Source organism: Tamandua tetradactyla, chromosome 6 (assembly GCF_023851605.1).
Source record: "Tamandua tetradactyla isolate mTamTet1 chromosome 6, mTamTet1.pri, whole genome shotgun sequence".
Lineage (NCBI taxonomy): Eukaryota > Metazoa > Chordata > Mammalia > Pilosa > Myrmecophagidae > Tamandua > Tamandua tetradactyla.
In genome coordinates this window covers 75,009,537-75,025,433 of record NC_135332.1, presented here as the reverse complement: position 1 = coordinate 75,025,433, position 15,897 = coordinate 75,009,537, and the positions used below count along the sequence as shown (strand labels likewise).

Here is a 15,897-nt window from a genome sequence, read left to right as displayed (position 1 = left end):
GCTCCAAACCCTAACGTGTAACGAAGGTGCCTGCTCAGGGAGGCGAGTGCCAGTGTCCTCTGGAGGTGGAGAAGCGCTCTGAGGCTGCGATCCTGCGTTCTAAGGATCTGGAAGGGCCCTTCCCCAAGGGCTATGCTAATGCGGGACTGGTGAGCCGCAGGTTTCATTGCTTCAGTGCTCACCTGATTGAGGGTCAGGTGTGCGGGAGCTGGGTGAGAGAAGCTGGGTGTGGGGAGGCTTGGGTGTACAGGTCCAGGTGTGCGGGAGCCGGGTGGGAGAGACTGGATGTGCTGGGGTTGGGTGTGCAGGGGCTGGGTGTGCAGGGACCTGAGTGTGCAAGGCCGGGTGTGCACACCAAAAGACACTTCCTGTGGTGGGTCTTGGGGTCAGTCCCCCTTCCTCCTTCCTTATCTAACTGCTTCCCCCCACATATATTCTTGCACGGTTGAGAGGACATGTCACACCTAATTGCACACTGGGTGTGCTTTGCCTGCCCTCTGGGAGGAGTAGGGCAGCATCACCAGGTTTTTAGACCTGCTCTTTGCCCCCAGGTGCCACGGCCAGAGGCGCCCTGGGGTGCAGGCTCTGAGTAGCCTGAGGGGCTGCGGACCAGTGGTAGCAGCAGAGCTGCCCCAGACTGGCAGCCAGCCCCCGGCCCGCCCTCTGGCCTAGCACCCCCAGCTTCAGAACTGGCCCAGGGCCCATAGCCCCTGACCAAGTCCTCTGGTCCAAGTCCCCTCCAACCCCGGGGGGGGGGGTCAACGGCTGGGGAAGCCGGAGCCTCTGTGTCTGTTGGGGGTCGGAGTGGGGGCCTCAGGGTAGAGAGGACGGTTGGAGGGGGCTCTCCGGTGAGAGAGTGGGCGTGGCGGGGGCGTGGCCTGGGGTACCTGGTGCTGGATGGGGGGAACCTGGGTGGGGGCGGGGGTGCCAAGGAGCCCGGTCAGGGGTCAGGCCGGGGCTCTGCGCCTCAAGCCCCCAGGGGTTCCAGGAGGGGGCCTGGCGTCATCTGGCCCCCCCCTCCGCAGGCATCGACTCCAGGAGCGTCACCATCCTGCTGGACGGCCGCCGGGTGAAGCTGCAACTCTGGTAGGCGGGAGCCCGCGCAGGGGGCGGGGGGTGGGGGCCCGAGGGGGCCGGCGGGGCCCCCAGTCTGCAGGAGCGCCCCGCACCCCCCCCGACGTGCGGCAGCGGGGAGCCCCGGGCCGGGGAGGGGGGCAAGTTCTGCGCCCAGCGCTGCTGGAGCTCCTGCGGCCTCCCCGACCGCAACCCTCCTGCACCGCCCGCAGTCCGGAGTCCGCCCGGAGATCCCGGGGCTGCGCCGTGCATTCCCCACCCCTGCGAGCACCTCCGCGCAGCCGGGAAAGAGCTGGCTGGTTCCTGGACAGCAGAGGCCACCGACGGCGGGCTTGGCACTCGCAGATTTGTGTCCACACGGAACCAGCCGCCGGGACTCCGAGGACGGCTGGCCTGTCCTTCTTGAGTGTGACCTTCTGGAGTCCTACCCCAGGCCTGCGCAGAGCAGCCCCTGCCTGCAGTAGCCCCACAGACTTGAAGCCTGGACATTGTGTCCATCCTGCCACGTACTGACCCATTTAGAGGATGTGCATATCTGAAGAGCTGATTTCACACCACCTGTGTATAGTTTAATTGGAAATAAGAAATCGGCCCAATCTTAGGCGTGCAGCTCCTTGCCTGCCAGTGTAGACTCAGCTCCTTATCTCCAAATTAAACAGAGAGGCTTCTTACCCACATTAGGATTTATTTAAGTAATGTCTGAGGATAGTTATGTTAAAGCCCATCGGTTTTGGTTTTTGTTCTCTAGTTTGACTTTTAAAACGACAGTTAGAGAATGACCCGGCGGTTCCTCACAGTGGCCAGGCCCTCCAGGGGACATTGGGGCCCTCGTGTTGGGGCCCAGGGCTTAGCTGTGGAGGGTGCCCCCAGCTGACAGCCACGGAACACCTTCACCTTGGTCCTGAGTTTAAAAATCCCCGTGGTCAGGAACAAAGAATGGTTTCATTTCACCTACCTCTGATGCCTTTTCCAGGGACACGTCGGGGCAGGGAAGATTCTGCACCATATTCCGCTCCTACTCGCGGGGTGCGCAGGTAACACGGCTTTTCCCTCAGCCAGGGGCCCAGCCGACCGTGGATACGTTATGTGACATGCTTAACCGACCATCCTCTGTAATGGACCATGAGGCACTTAAAGCTTCCATGTAAACCGATGCCAGCACCTAGAATGTGTCATGGAGAGTTTGGTGGGCCAAAGCCTCCTTCAGCATTGGAGGCTTGTGTGCACATGTGTTTGTGTGCCTGTGTGCACCCGTTTGTGTGCCCGGGTGTGTGTGCTGCATGTGTGCATGTGTGTACATGTGTTTGTGTGCCGGTGTGCTGCATATATGCATGTATGCACGTGTTTTGTGTGTGTGTGCATGTGTGCATGTGTGTGTATATGTGTGCATATGTTTGCATGCCTGTGTACATGTGTGTGTGTGGCCACGTGTTTGTGCTCTTGTGTGGCATGTGTGCATCTGTTTGCATGACTGTGCATGCTGCACTTGTGCATGTGTGTTTACATGCTTATGTGCATGTGTGGATGTGCTGCTTATGTTCATATGTGCACATGTATTTGCATGCTTGTGTATGCTTCATGTGTGCATATTGGCACATGTTTATGTTCTCATGTGTGGCATATGTGCGTGTGTTTGCATGCCTGTGTGTGTGTGATGTATGTGTGCATATATACACATCTGCTTGCGTGCTTGTATACATATGTGTCTGCATGCTTGTGTGCTGCGTGTACATGTGTGTTTGTGTGCCTGTGGGCTTCATGTGTGCATGAATGTGTGCTTGCACGCTTGTGTGCTGCATGTGTGTGCGTGTTTGCATTCCTGTTTGTGTGTGCTGCATGTGTGCATGTTGGCATGTGTTTGTGTTCTTATGCATATGTGTATGGCATGTGTGTGGCATGCGTGTGTGCATGTGTCTGTGTGCTTCATTTGTGTATGCACATGTGCTTGCATGCTTGTGTGTGTTTCATGCTGCCTGTGATTGTGTGCTGCTTGTTTGTGTGCACGTTTGCATGTATATACATGTGTTAGCATGCCTGTGTGCATGCATGCATGTTGGCACATGCATGCAGTATGTGTGTGTGTTTGCATGCCTGTGTGCCTGTGTGCATGGCTAGGTTTGGTGGATATATCATAATGCATTCCATGTTAAAATAGACACAGTGGTCATCTAGTGTGTTGTGATGACCTCCAGCTTAGTGTCTGGGCACTTGTGGCCCTGAATGGCCCATCTTCTAAGGCCTTGTGACCTCTCCCCCAGGGTGTGGTTTTGGTCTATGACATCGCAAACCGCTGGTCTTTCGACGGCATTGACCGATGGATCAAGGAGATTGATGAGGTACGACATGGAAGTGCTGGCACCAAGCCCTGTGTGGACTTGGAGGGGTTGGGGCCCAGGGCGGGGGCTCTCACGCACAGCCTCCCAGGGGGCTCAGCAGCAGGTGGCAGTCTCGGTGCCATCTGCCATTCTGTTCTGCTGTCCTCAACATGCTAACGTCTGAATATTCCCTCATGACCTGAAGGCAGCCGTCTTCCCTGCGTCACCTGTAGACATGGCAGTGCCTCTGTCCCACCAGCCTTCCAGCACCTTCCCCCAGCCATGGGCCATGTACAGGTCCCCAGCTCCGCAAGGCAGAGGGGCAGCCAGGGGACGTGGGGTTGGGTTGCTGAGGGTCCAGATGGCAGATGAGAGCCCTATTCTGCCTGACACCACCCTTCAGCACAGGGGACCTCCAACTGCCCGGATGGAGGGAGCACTCTGCCCCTCATGAGGTGGCTCTGACTGGTGGGCGTGGGCAGTGCTCCTGCTGCTGGCCTCTGACCAGCCCAATGGCCTGGCAGGAAGGGCAGCGCTCAGTGCCAGCCTGCGACAGAACTCGCACAGGCAACCCTTCCCCTCCTCTCCCTCTCCCTGCAGCACGCGCCTGGAGTCCCTAAAATCCTGGTGGGGAACCGCCTGCACTTGGCCTTCAGACGGCAGGTCCCCATGGAACAGGCCCAGGCCTACGCGGAGCGCCTGGGCGTGACCTTCTTCGAGGTCAGCCCGCTGTGCAACTTCAACATCACCGAGTCCTTCACAGAGCTGGCGCGGACCGTGCTGGCGCGGCATGGCATGGACCGGCTCTGGAGGCCCAGTAAGGGTAGGCGGGGCCCATTCTGTCCCCCATGGAGAGGGCTGCAAATGTGTCCGACTGGGGGGCGGGGGGCAGTACCTGGGCCCGTTTGTAAGAACCCTCAGAGCAGCATTTCCTACAGCAGAGAATAAGCCACTTACAGGGCCCCGGTTCACAGGAAGCCCTGAAGCTGCCCCAGGAGGGCAGGGCCTGGGGGGGCGGGTCCGTGCAGGCTGTGTAGGGTTTGCCACTCATCCCTCACGTGGGTGATTTGGGGAAGAGCATATCACATTATGGGTCATTCACGTTCAATTGATTTTGCTGGCAAAAAGGAGAGCAGAACTTGAGAAACAGACATGGCACAGAGTTGCTTTAATATGCTATAACTTGCAGTTGGAGTATAATATTCAAACTCCAGTGTTAATATATCCAGAAACCTGTGTCCTGACATCTCCTATGCTTTGTGGGAACCTCTTTTTTTTTTTAATTTTTTTAATTTTAACATTTGTTCCCCCTATTATTTATTTTTATTCCATATGTTCTACTCGTCTGTTGACAAATTAGATAAAAGGCTCATCAGACACAAGGTTTTCACAATCACACAGTCACATTGTGACAGCTGTATCATTATTCAGTCATCCTCAAGAAACATGGCTACTGGAACACAGCTCTACATTTTCAGGCAGTTCCCTCCAGCCTCTCCATGACATCTTGGATAACAAGGTGATATCTATTTAATGCGTAAGAATAACCTCCAAGATAACCTCTCGACTCTGGAATCTCTCAGTCATTGACACTTTGTCTCATTTCCCTCTTCCCCCTTTTGGTGGAGCAGGTTTTCTCAATCCCTTGATGCTGGGTCTCAGCTCATTCTAGGGTTTTTCTCAATCCCTTGATGCTGGGTCTCAGCTCATTCCAGGGTTTTTCTCAATCCCTTGATGCTGAGTGTGGGAACCTCTTTGACACAGTGTAGCTGTCATTGTTTCCCTTGAGTAATTTGTCAGCTTATTACTTTGAAAAGACAAAGGAGAGGAGCCGCCTGGGATCAACTGAGGAAAACTTAAACCCTCTAAAGAGGGCTTTTAGCCTCAGCACTGTGGCAGTTCTTGGCCACTCACGGCGGTTCTGAGGGTAGGCAGCCTTCCCCCCCACCCGTGGGTGCCACACTGCCACCCACTCTGACATCTGGAAATGTCTCCAAGCACTGCCAAAGCCACCAGCTGAGAAGCCCTGTTGTAAAGCAGCTCCTTGTGGGAACCCTTGCTTTTAAGGGAGCCCCCGCAGTGAACCACAGTTGACTCTCTCCCTCCGGAATCCAGTGTCCCTTGGGACTTCCCTAGGGTTGAGCTGTGGTTGCTGCCCAGTGCTCCCCTCGGGCGTCCCCACCCTGGGCTGGGAGGGCCCCAGCGAGCGGGCCTGGTCTCACCCAGTGTCGTCTGGCCCATACCAGGAGCTTTTAGGGGACACATGAAGGTGTGGAATTTGTTCTTCAGATGTCTTCTCAAATAAGCATTTATGAAACTGATAATCTGTGTTTTTGAGATCAGCCACACAGTTGAGGAAGAAAACCTCTGCGAATCAGGGGCTATGAAGCCCAGCTGCTCTTCCTGGGGCGGTTTTCCTTGGTTCTTGCAGAGCCACCAGCTCCCCTCCTGTATTAGTTGGGGTTCTCTAGAGAAACAGAATCAACAGGGTACACTCGCAAATATAAAATTTATAAAAGTGTCTCACGTGACCACAGGAACACAGAGTCCAAAATCCACAGGGCAGGCTGTGAAGCCGATGACTCCGATGGAGGGTCTGGACGAACTCCACAGGAGAGGCTCACTAGCCGAAGCAGGAAGAGAGCCTGTCTCTTCTGAATTCTCCTTAAAAGGCTTCCAGTAATTAGATTAAGCATCACTCATTAAAGAACACACTCCCCTTGGCTGATTACAAATGGAATCAGCTGTGGATGCAGCTGACATGATCATGATTTAATTCTATGAAACGTCCTCATTGCAACAGACAGGCCAGCACTTGCCCAAACAGGTGCCACCCCTTGGCCAAGTTGACACGTGAACCTGACCATGACACCTCCTGAGGCCGAGCCATGCAGGCTCTCCAGTGTCGGCACACGTCTCTGGATGGATGAACCCTGTAGAATTTGAATATTGTTTTCTAGGTGCAGGTCACACTTTATTCAACCCCCTCTGTGCATGTCTCTCTCTCAAGTTCCTCTCTTTGTAAACAGAACCGTTTGAAAGCAGGATTCACTAGGCAAGATGCTCCTTGTCTGCCTGGCAGGGGCTTGTGGGGGGTGAGGGGGGACTGGGGGCAGTGAAAGCAAGGGCATGGCCCCCCGGGGCTGCAGGCCTGACCCCCGCCCCCCCTGCAAGCTGGCCTTCTCTCCCCAGTGCTGCGGCTGCAGGACCTCTGCTGCCGCGCCGTCATGGCCTGCACACCCGGGCACCTCGTGGACCAGCTGCCCCTCCCCGCCGCCATGAGGAGCCTCCTCAAGTCCTTTTCCATGGCCACTGGCCTCAACGCCAAGATGATGCACAGCCACTCCTACTCGCTGACCACCAGCTCCATGCCCAAGAGGGGCAGCCTGCGGAGAAGGGTGTGCCTGCACCCTCCCCAGAGCCCCCCCAAACCCTGCACCAGAAATAGCTGCAAAGTGTCTTAATGACAGCACAGAGGGACATGCTGCGTACCTGCAGGACACGCTCTGAACCCTGGAGGCTTGGGAGACGTGTTGGATTCAGGAAATACATTTCCCTTCCTCGCATGCCTGCTTAGCGGGGGTGTGAGCCGGCGTGGAAGCGGCCCAGCGCCGTTGTGTTTCCACTGCGTGTGCATGTGAAGCGCTTGTTTCCCATGCATGGCTGTAAAGGGAACACTGGGGCTTTGCTCAAGTCTCGGTAACTGGAAAATTTGAATGTTACTTTTATCAGGACTGCAGTGCAACTCTTTCGCTAAAATGAGAGTTTTTATAAGGGTGAAATGAGGGGACTATAAATTGAAGGGATTTTAAAAAGCAGAGATAGAGAGATGAATTAGAGGAAGCGAAGAGGGGCCTTTTGTAAACCTCCATTTTAATGTCAAACACTCTTTTTAAAGCCCTGCAGACGTGTAGTCTATGCACAACATGTCCAGACTGAGTAGGAAATGGATTTGTAAAGGTTTTGCCGTTATTGACTACATTTTGGGATTAATATGTGATTTATATGCTTATTTTTGTGTAACTCTACCATTTTATATAAGATGTTCTACAAGTTATGAAGCTACCGGAAGAAACTGCCAAAGAGCGCCCCAGTCATGCTGAGTCGACATATTTACAGCATCCTGGCAAGGAAAGTATCACCAGCACGCTGTTTCAGTAGGGAATAAAATGAACACTACTGTTCTAGTTTGCTAGCTGCCGGAATGCAACACACCAGAGACGGATCAGCTTTTAATAAAAGAGGATTTATTTTGTTGGGTCTTCAGAGGAAAGGCAGCTAACTTTCCACTGAGGTTCTTTCTTACGTGGAAGGCACAAGATGGTCTCTGCTGGTCTTCTCTCCAGGCCCCTGGGTTCGAACAACTTTCCCCAGGGTGACTTCTTTCCGCATCTCCAAAGGCCTGGGCTGAGCTGCTAGTGCTGAGATGAGGAATGCCAAACTGCTTAGGCTGTGCTACATTGCATTCTCTCATTTAAGCACCAGCCAATTAAGTCAAACGTCACTCATTGCAGCAGGCACGCCTCCTAGCTGACTGCAGATGTAATTAGCAACAGATGAGATTCACATACCGTTGGCTTATGTCCGCAGCAACAAGATTAGGTATGCCCACCTGGCCAAGTTGACAACTGAATCTAACTAACACAGCTACTATTTAAGAAAATGTTTCTCAACAATAAAAGACATACTGATTTCTCTCTTGGCAGAGTCACTGGCTGGTTCCTTCTAATTTTGTGGGTTTCTATGGCCCTTGGCCTCATTTGTTTTTCTCCCTGGGGCTGGCGTACAAGTCAGCAATTTGTACGCCAGTACCAGCCTCCTGGTTACTCAGGAGGCTGGTGGGCAGGCCCTGGGGAGCACCACAGACAGCCCCGGGACAGCCCTGGGGAGCACACAGCCCTGGGGAGCACACAGACAGCCCTGGGGAGCACACAGACAGCCCTGGGGAGCACGCAGATAGCCCTGGGGAGCACACAGCCCTGGGGAGCACACAGACAGCCCTGGGGAGCACACAGACAGCCCTGAGGAGCACGCAGATAGCCCTGGGGAGCACCAAGGACAGCCCTGGGGAGCACATAGATAGCCCTGGGGAGCATGCAGACAGCCCTGAGAAGCACTGCGGGTGGCCATGGGGAGTGGACAGGCCTTGGAGAGCACGCAGGCAGCCGTGGGGAGCTCCAGAGGCAGCCATGGGGAGTACCACAGGCGGCTGTGGGAAGCGGGCAGCCCTGGGGAGCACTGCAGGTGGCCATGGGGATAGGGCAGGTCCTGGGGGCACCATGGGCTGCTGAGGGGAGCATCGCAGGCAACTGTGGGGAGCACTGTGGGCAGGGTGTGGGGTCACTCTGCGGCTGTGCAGAGGGGCCTGTGCTGCATGTCCTGGGGCTCACGCATCCTTACGAGGACATTCCTTACCAAAGGGACTTTCTAGAGTTGCTGCTCGATGTTATTCTGTGGCTGCTGAAGCTATCCTGAAGGAAAAGCAGACAGACAAATAAAAGAAAACTGGAAATGAGGAAATGCCCAGATAGCTTCAGTTTCTACTAACGGTTTGAGAAACTGAAGGGTCCCTAGAGATGGGGGCCACGGTCATCACCGGCCCTGGCAAGTAGGGAGCTGCCCAGCCCCTAGGCACGGGTTTCCTTCTGCCCTTTCTCTCTCTTTTCTCCAGTGGGAGGCCTGCTCAGGGCTCTGGTAAGATCCTGGAGAGAACAGGACGATGTTTTCCCCAACCTTCTAGGGCCGTGCTTCAGGAACGCGCTCTGAGGAAGTAGGACCAGCAGAGGCAAGCAGGCCACACCTTGCCCCTGGTTGGTTCAGGTTGGGTACCTACTGTATGCAGAGAAAGGAGGGTGGAGGCAGGTAAAGAGTATGTGGGGAGGTTCCTGACACCCCCCAGCTCCCCTCTCCTTCCATCTGTACTGCCTTGTTCAGATAAACAACCTGACCTTGCTTTCTGGGGACCATGCTTAGCTCAGCCCTACTGGGCTGCAGCCCCCAGCCCAGGAGAGGCCACAGTGCCCCGCAGCCCCGGGCCCTGAGCCTGGCTGCAGCAGGCAGGACCAACTCAGAGCAGCAGGCCTCGTTACCTACTACCCGCAGGTACAGACAGAATGCCAGATGGGATCAGTCGTGTCGTGTCATCCCCCCGCCCCGTGTTCATTTCCCAGCGGATTTGGCCACCAGACCCGAGGGAGGGGGAGGGAGCTGTGTCCTAACTGAGGGGATATGTGATTTATTGTGCAAAGTTGGAGGGTCCCCAGAGCACCGTCAGGCTCCAGGATTCACTGGGGGTCCTCCCAGAGCCCAGAAAGCCATTACACTTCCAGCCACGGTGTATTACAGCGAAAGGACATATTAAATATTAAAATATTTAATATTAACTATTTAATTTAATATTAAAATCAGCTGGGGGTAGAGTGGGGCACATAGGGCAGGTTCTGGAGGGACCCAGCGTGAGATTTCCCCGCAGGCAGGGCTGGATTCTCCCGGCCACAACATGGGAGTCCCCAAGCCTCCAGGTCTAGGGCTTCTACTGGGAATGGGACACTTAGATCCAGCAGACCGTCCAGGTGACTGACCCTGGCCTCCAGCCCTTCCAGAGTCAATCCCATTGTTGCTGAGACTGCAGCCTGGGCCCTGCCCCCCAGGGACAAAGGGCCCCTTTCCTGGGGCCCAGATCTTACCCTCCAAGAGCCGGAGCAAAACACAGACCTTTCTCTGGACAAGGCTAATCCTTTCCTGCACAATTTGGTTATATGGAAAAGTATAAAATGCATAACACAAATAGTATAAATGCATATTTTATCTAATGTATTGGACTTAAATATCAACTCCCATTGACAACATCTGCAACTGACGTGTCTATAATCTGGCTCTAGACTGTCCTACTTTGTCTAATTTTGCAAAAAGATGATGGCAAATATGTTTGCCGCTGTTGCCCCAGCAGAAGCCAGGGAGCCACCGCTGTGCAGAACCAGGCAGAGCTGGCGGTAGGGCGCCCACTGCATGCCACCACCCCCAACCCTGCAGCTCTCTTGCTCTCCCCGCTTGGGGGTACAGGTGACAAGAGCTTCTACCTCAGAGGACACCCAACTCTGGGGGCTGGTGTGTCATTTGATTTTCAATTCTGCCACGCTTTTTGGGAACCCATGTCCCCACTCTTGCACCCCACCCAAAGGGTAAGGGGTTCTAGCCGGGCTGGGCTGGGCACCTGCTTGGTTGTCCTGCCCCGTGGTGCTGACCTATGATTTCCCGTCTCCCCATCTACCCCCTTCCCCCGGTCCCACCTCTGTGTTCCCAGCATCGGGTCCAGCTGGGAGCTCAGCGGACTAGGTAGCTGGATGGGAGGGCATGGTCTGTGTTGTCAGGCCCAGCACTGGGACCACGGCACTGGCAGGTGACAGGATGCTGAAGATGGAGGGAGGCACACCTGGGGCCCTGCTGTGACACGGGAGAAGCTGGCGCTTCGGGTGTGAATGTGTCAAATTGAAGGCCAAGCACCCACTGCAAGGGAGAAATCAGAAGAGGCAGCCCCTGTCTGCCCTGCTGCCTGGGAATGGGGCCCACTGTGAACATGGGGACTCCGCAGAGGTAAGGATGAAGGGGCGGTCGTCCTGAGTTCAGGGTGGGTCCAAATGCAAAAAGGTATCCTTTTAAGGGGTGGGAGACTGGAGACCCGCAGATACAGAGAGAAAGCTGACGCAGCGGCGCCCGGCCCAAGGAGCCAGAGGAGGCAGGAAGGCCCAACCACTGCAAGAGAGGGACCACCTGTTGTAATTTGTTATGGCAGCCCAGGAAGCTCATTCAAGGAAATAAGTTGTATTTCATGGTAGAAAGTGCTATAGCAAAATCAAAGTGGCAGAATGTGAAATGAAAACAAATCCCAGTAGGAATGTAGTAAGTGGGGCTATATGCATGTTTTGGTGGGGAATTGAAATGTAAATTGAACTCTAGAGAAAACTCCTCTCAAACTCTGTCACTGTCACGTTTTCCTCTGCAGCATTTGCTGCTGGCATAACCCATACAGCTTGTAAACATAAGGGACTAATTATTTCTCAGATGCTTTCAAACATCTACATTCAAACTATATTATGCACAATTATGTTTTCAATTGCCCCGTGAAAATTACTGCAAGCAGGATAATTTCCTAGACAGACAGCCACGACTTTGATGAAGAGTTATTTAGGCAAAAATTCAATCGGGAAAAAATGTCAATTATAGGCTTGATAATGTTTGTTTTGCCAAAGGAGTCTGAGACACTGAAGCTTTCCTTTTGCTGGAGAACTGCTTCATTACATTAAATGTGGTGTTGAGAAGTAAAATGGTAGCCGCTTGTATTAGGGGGATGGAAACAAGGCTCTGTTTCACCCACGTAAGGACACCTAGAGGGCAAAAGGTGTCACGGCTTTTTGGGGATGGACTCCCCTCCATCCCAGCTTGGAGGGGGGAGGTTTGTGGTGAGCAGACGATGGGCGTGGAAGGGGTTGGAGATTTTGTGCTGATTTTGCTTCCTCTCTGCCTTTATAATTAAGTCCTCTTTCTTAGGGCTTAGATCTTCTTCTTCTTTTTTTTTTTGGTGCATGGTCCAGGAATTGAACCCGGATTTCCCGCATAGAAAGCCAGCATTCTACCACTGAACCACCCGTGCACCCCAAGGATTAGATCTTTGGATTCTCACACACCTTTCTTTTCTCTCAAATGCGAAGGCTGACTGCTGCAAATCACAGTTTTGGCATTTAGTACTACTGTCCCCACTTTGTCTCAACCCAGAAACTCAAGAACTGAATGCTGTTTCTTTTGCTTTACTTTCCCATTTTACTCTACTTTTCCCATTTCCAGTGGGAAAGTGCCCTTCCCTGGGCATGGGCACTCCTGGATCCCTGTGGAGAGGGGTCAACGGGCTGGTTCCTCCTGGAGGCTCCAGAGGAGAATCCATCCCTTGCCTCTTCCAGCTCTGCAAAGCTAATGGCGTCTCTAGGCTCATGACTCATCAGCCTTTCTGTGGCCACACTGCTTTCTTCTCTCCCACTCACCCTCCTCCTTCCCTCTTATAAGGAACCCTGTGATCACAGAGGGTCCACTGGACATTCCAGGATAATCTTTCCATCTCAAGAACTTTAACTTCATCACATCTGCAATGTCCCCTTTGCCATTAAAGTTCCAAGGATCAGATAGAGGGAGGAGGGCTGGGGGCATAAATGAAATCAGAAAGATAGATGATAAAGATTGAGATGGTATAACCTAGGAATGCCTAGAGTGTATAATAATAGTGACTAAATGTACAAATTTTAAAATGTTTGTGCATGAGGAAAAACAAAGGAATGTCATTACTGCAGGGTGCTGAAAATAGATGATAATTGATATTTTACAATTTTACCTTATGTGTGAGACTAAAGCAAAAATATTTATTTGGTACAAAATTTATATTTTGACTAGTGCATTTCCTAATATAACTTATGTACATAGCTTGATTGAACACCATAAGTACTTGGAATCTTGGGTAGGACATGAGATTTTGTTGGTTTGTCCAGAGTGATGCCCCGATGAATCCCAGAGTGATTCAATCAGTGAGTGGAAAAGTATTTGCAAAGTCCCCTTGGGGGAATGGTGAGAACGGGGAGAAATTCAACTTCCCCAAGTTGAATTCTTGATATTCTCACAAGCAGTGTGGACAACCAAAGCTATAGGCTGAGCCCCCAGTCTTGGGGTTTGTTCATATGAAACTTAACCCCACAAAGGATAGGTCAAGTCTACTTAAAATTTAGGCCTAAGAGTCACCCCCAAGAGAGCCTCTTTTGTTGCTCAGATGTGGCCTCTCTCTCCAGCCAACACAACAAGCAAACACATCACCCTCCCCCTGTCTACGTGGGACATGAGTCCCAGGGGTGTGGACTTTCCTGGCAACGTGGGACAGAAATTTAGGAATGAGCTGAAACTCAGCATCAAGGGATTGAGAAAAACCCTAGAATGAGCTGAGACTCAGCATCAAGGGATTGAGAAAACCTCGACCAAAAGGGGGAAGAGAGAAATGAGACAAAATAGTCAATGGCCGAGAGATTCCAAACAGAGTCGAGAGGTTATCCCGGAGGTTATTCTTACGCATTAAGTAGATATCACCTTGTTATTCAAAATGTAGTGGAGAGGCTGGAGGGAACTGCCTGAAAATGTAAAGCTGTGTTCCAGTAGCCATGTTTCTTGATGATGATTGAATGATATAGCTTTCACAATGTGACTGTGTGATTGTGAAAACCTTGTGTCTGATGCTCCTTTTATCTACTATGTCAACAGACGAGTAGAACATATGGAATAAAAATAAAGAATAGGAGGAACAAATGTGAAAATAAATTTAGTTTGAAATGCTAGTGATAAATGAAAGTGAGGGGTAAGGGGTATGGTATGTATAATCTTTTTTTTTCTCTGTTATCGTTTTATTTCTTTTTCTGTTGTCTTTTATTTCTTTTTCTGAATTGATGCAAATGTTCTAAGAAATGATGAATATGCAACTATGTGATGATATTGAGAATTACTGACTATATATGTAGAATGGAATGATGTTAATGTTTTTGTTTGTTCTTAATTTTTTTAAATTAATAAATAAATAAATTTTTAAAAATGGTTAAGATGGCAAAAAAAAAGTTTCAAGGATTAGGACATAGGCACATGTGCCAGGAATTAGTAAGTGTGCACAGGTGCCAGAGACTAGGGTATACACAAGTCCCAGGGATTAGGACATATCTTTAGACACCAGGAATTAAGACATATCTGCAGGTGCCTGGGATTAGGACAAGGACACCTTTGTGGAGGTGGGGAGGGGACATTATTCTGCTGACCACACATGCCTTCCCCCTATTCCAAGATACTCTCCCAAGGAGTAACAGCCTAGCTGTGTAAATCCTTCCTTAGGTTTTCTTTATATGTGGGCATCTGTTTATGTATGGATCCCTCAACAACTATCATTGAGTTTCGCCTCTTTAGAACTTTATGTAAATTGAACCATATCATATATAGACACTCCTTCACTAAGCCACAAAGCAATGTGGCTGGGTGGCAGCTTCTCCGTGGGTGGTGAAGCCCCTTGTCCATACACAATATTTCCCATTTTTTTTAACCCTTTAATAAACAGTCATCTCATGGGCTACCCCTGACACTCTGCAGGCACTCCTGACTCACCAGATACTGAGTATTCCAAGCGGATTCTGTAAAGCATTTCTTCCTGCGGCTTAAAACCACAGAAGTGTGTTCTCCCTCAGTTCGACAAGGCAGAAATCCTATATCAAGGTGCTGCCAGGGCTGGTTCCCTCCGGAGGCTCCACACCCGCTCCCAGCTCCTGATGTTTGCCAAAGTTCCTGCTGCTCCTGGGTTTACAGGCATCACCCCAATCTCTGCCTGCTTCCAAGTCAAGGTCTCTGTCTCCCCCTCCCTCCTCTCCTGCAAGGACACTCCTCAGCACACTGAGGCCCACCCAGGTAGCCCAGGATGACGTCATCTCAAGGGCCTTAACTAATTACGCTTTTCCGAGTGAGGCCGCATTCTCACGTTCTGGGTGGACATACTTTTTCCAGGTCACCCTCCCCCCCCCCCAATTCACCCCAGTGGGTACCGCAGCGCGGAGCTTCCTGGCTGGGATACAGCTGGGGGATGGGGGGATGCCCTCGTCAACCCCCATTCTGGCCCTCTCAGCCCCGGAGGGCGGTGGGCGAAATGGGAGGCTCCGGGGGTGCGGAGGCCGCGGGGGAGAAACCAGAGGCCGGCCGCACTCTGCGCCCCCTGGTCAGCAGGCACCCACAGACCGGGCAGCCTCCGGCCGCACCCCCCAACGGACAGCACCCCAGCGCCAAGGCTCCAAGGGAGTGCGGAGGATGCGAGGGAGCCCCGACGAGGGCCGAGTTCCCGCCCGCTGGACACCCCGTGCCCGAAGGGCCGGGGCGGGCAGTCCGGAGGCTGCCGGAGCTGGCAGGGGAGGGCCAGGGGTTCCTCCTTCCGGGTCGCCATGCTCCGGCGGCCGGCCCAACGGGGCCAGTGGGACGACGCCCTGCCCGTGAGGAGCGTCGGGCCGCCCAGCCTCCGTGGCGTCCGCACCTTTCCAAAGTGGAGCTCTCCGGCCGTCCGGTGGACGCGCTCGGCCCGCTCTCCCTCCCCTACCGCTCGTTGGATGCGCTCGGCGCGCTTCCCCTCTCCTGCCCGCCGGGGGGATGCGCTCGGGACTCTTCCCCACCCTCCCGGTGGATGCGCTCGGCGCTCTCCCCTCCCCTACCACCCGTTGGATGCGCTCGGCGCGCTTCCCCTCTCCTGCCCGCCGGGGGGATGCGCTCGGGACTCTTCCCCACCCTCCCGGTGGATGCGCTCGGCGCTCTCCCCTCCCCTACCACCCGTTGGATGCGCTCGGCGCTCTCCCCTCCCCTACCACCCGTTGGATGCGCTCGGCGCGCTTCCCCTCTCCTGCCCGCCGGGGAGATGCGCTCGGGACTCTTCCCCACCCTCCCGGTGGATGCGCTCGGCGCTCGG

General features: G+C 53.2%; 1 protein-coding gene and 1 long non-coding RNA gene across 4 annotated transcripts in view; one reads left to right on the top strand and one right to left on the bottom strand.

The window, feature by feature from the left end:
* RAB40B (RAB40B, member RAS oncogene family) overlaps positions 1 to 8,089 on the top strand; it is a 32,937-nt gene extending 24,848 nt beyond the window's left edge. Inside the window, exons 2-6 of one of the 2 annotated variants that reach the window (XM_077166306.1) lie at positions 1,026 to 1,086; positions 2,048 to 2,108; positions 3,333 to 3,410; positions 3,990 to 4,206; positions 6,582 to 8,089. In XM_077166306.1, coding sequence (XP_077022421.1) covers positions 1,026 to 1,086; positions 2,048 to 2,108; positions 3,333 to 3,410; positions 3,990 to 4,206; positions 6,582 to 6,853 — 689 coding nt within the window. In that variant the 3' untranslated portion in view covers positions 6,854 to 8,089. Of the gene's footprint in view, positions 1 to 1,025; positions 1,087 to 2,047; positions 2,109 to 3,332; positions 3,411 to 3,989; positions 4,213 to 6,581 lie in introns of both variants that reach the window. The other variant, XM_077166305.1, reaches the window with a different exon arrangement.
* Positions 7,502 to 15,598, bottom strand: LOC143688414 (uncharacterized). Of its 2 annotated transcripts, XR_013177985.1 has the most exons (4): positions 15,472 to 15,598; positions 14,562 to 14,747; positions 8,805 to 8,860; positions 7,502 to 7,810 (listed from the first exon to the last, which is right to left on the bottom strand). It is a non-coding gene; the product is annotated as an uncharacterized LOC143688414 (long non-coding RNA). The 2 variants fall into 2 exon arrangements; XR_013177984.1 differs by lacking the exon at positions 15,472 to 15,598 and having other exon boundaries at positions 14,562 to 14,939.
* Between the last annotated feature and the right edge of the window lie 299 nt (positions 15,599 to 15,897).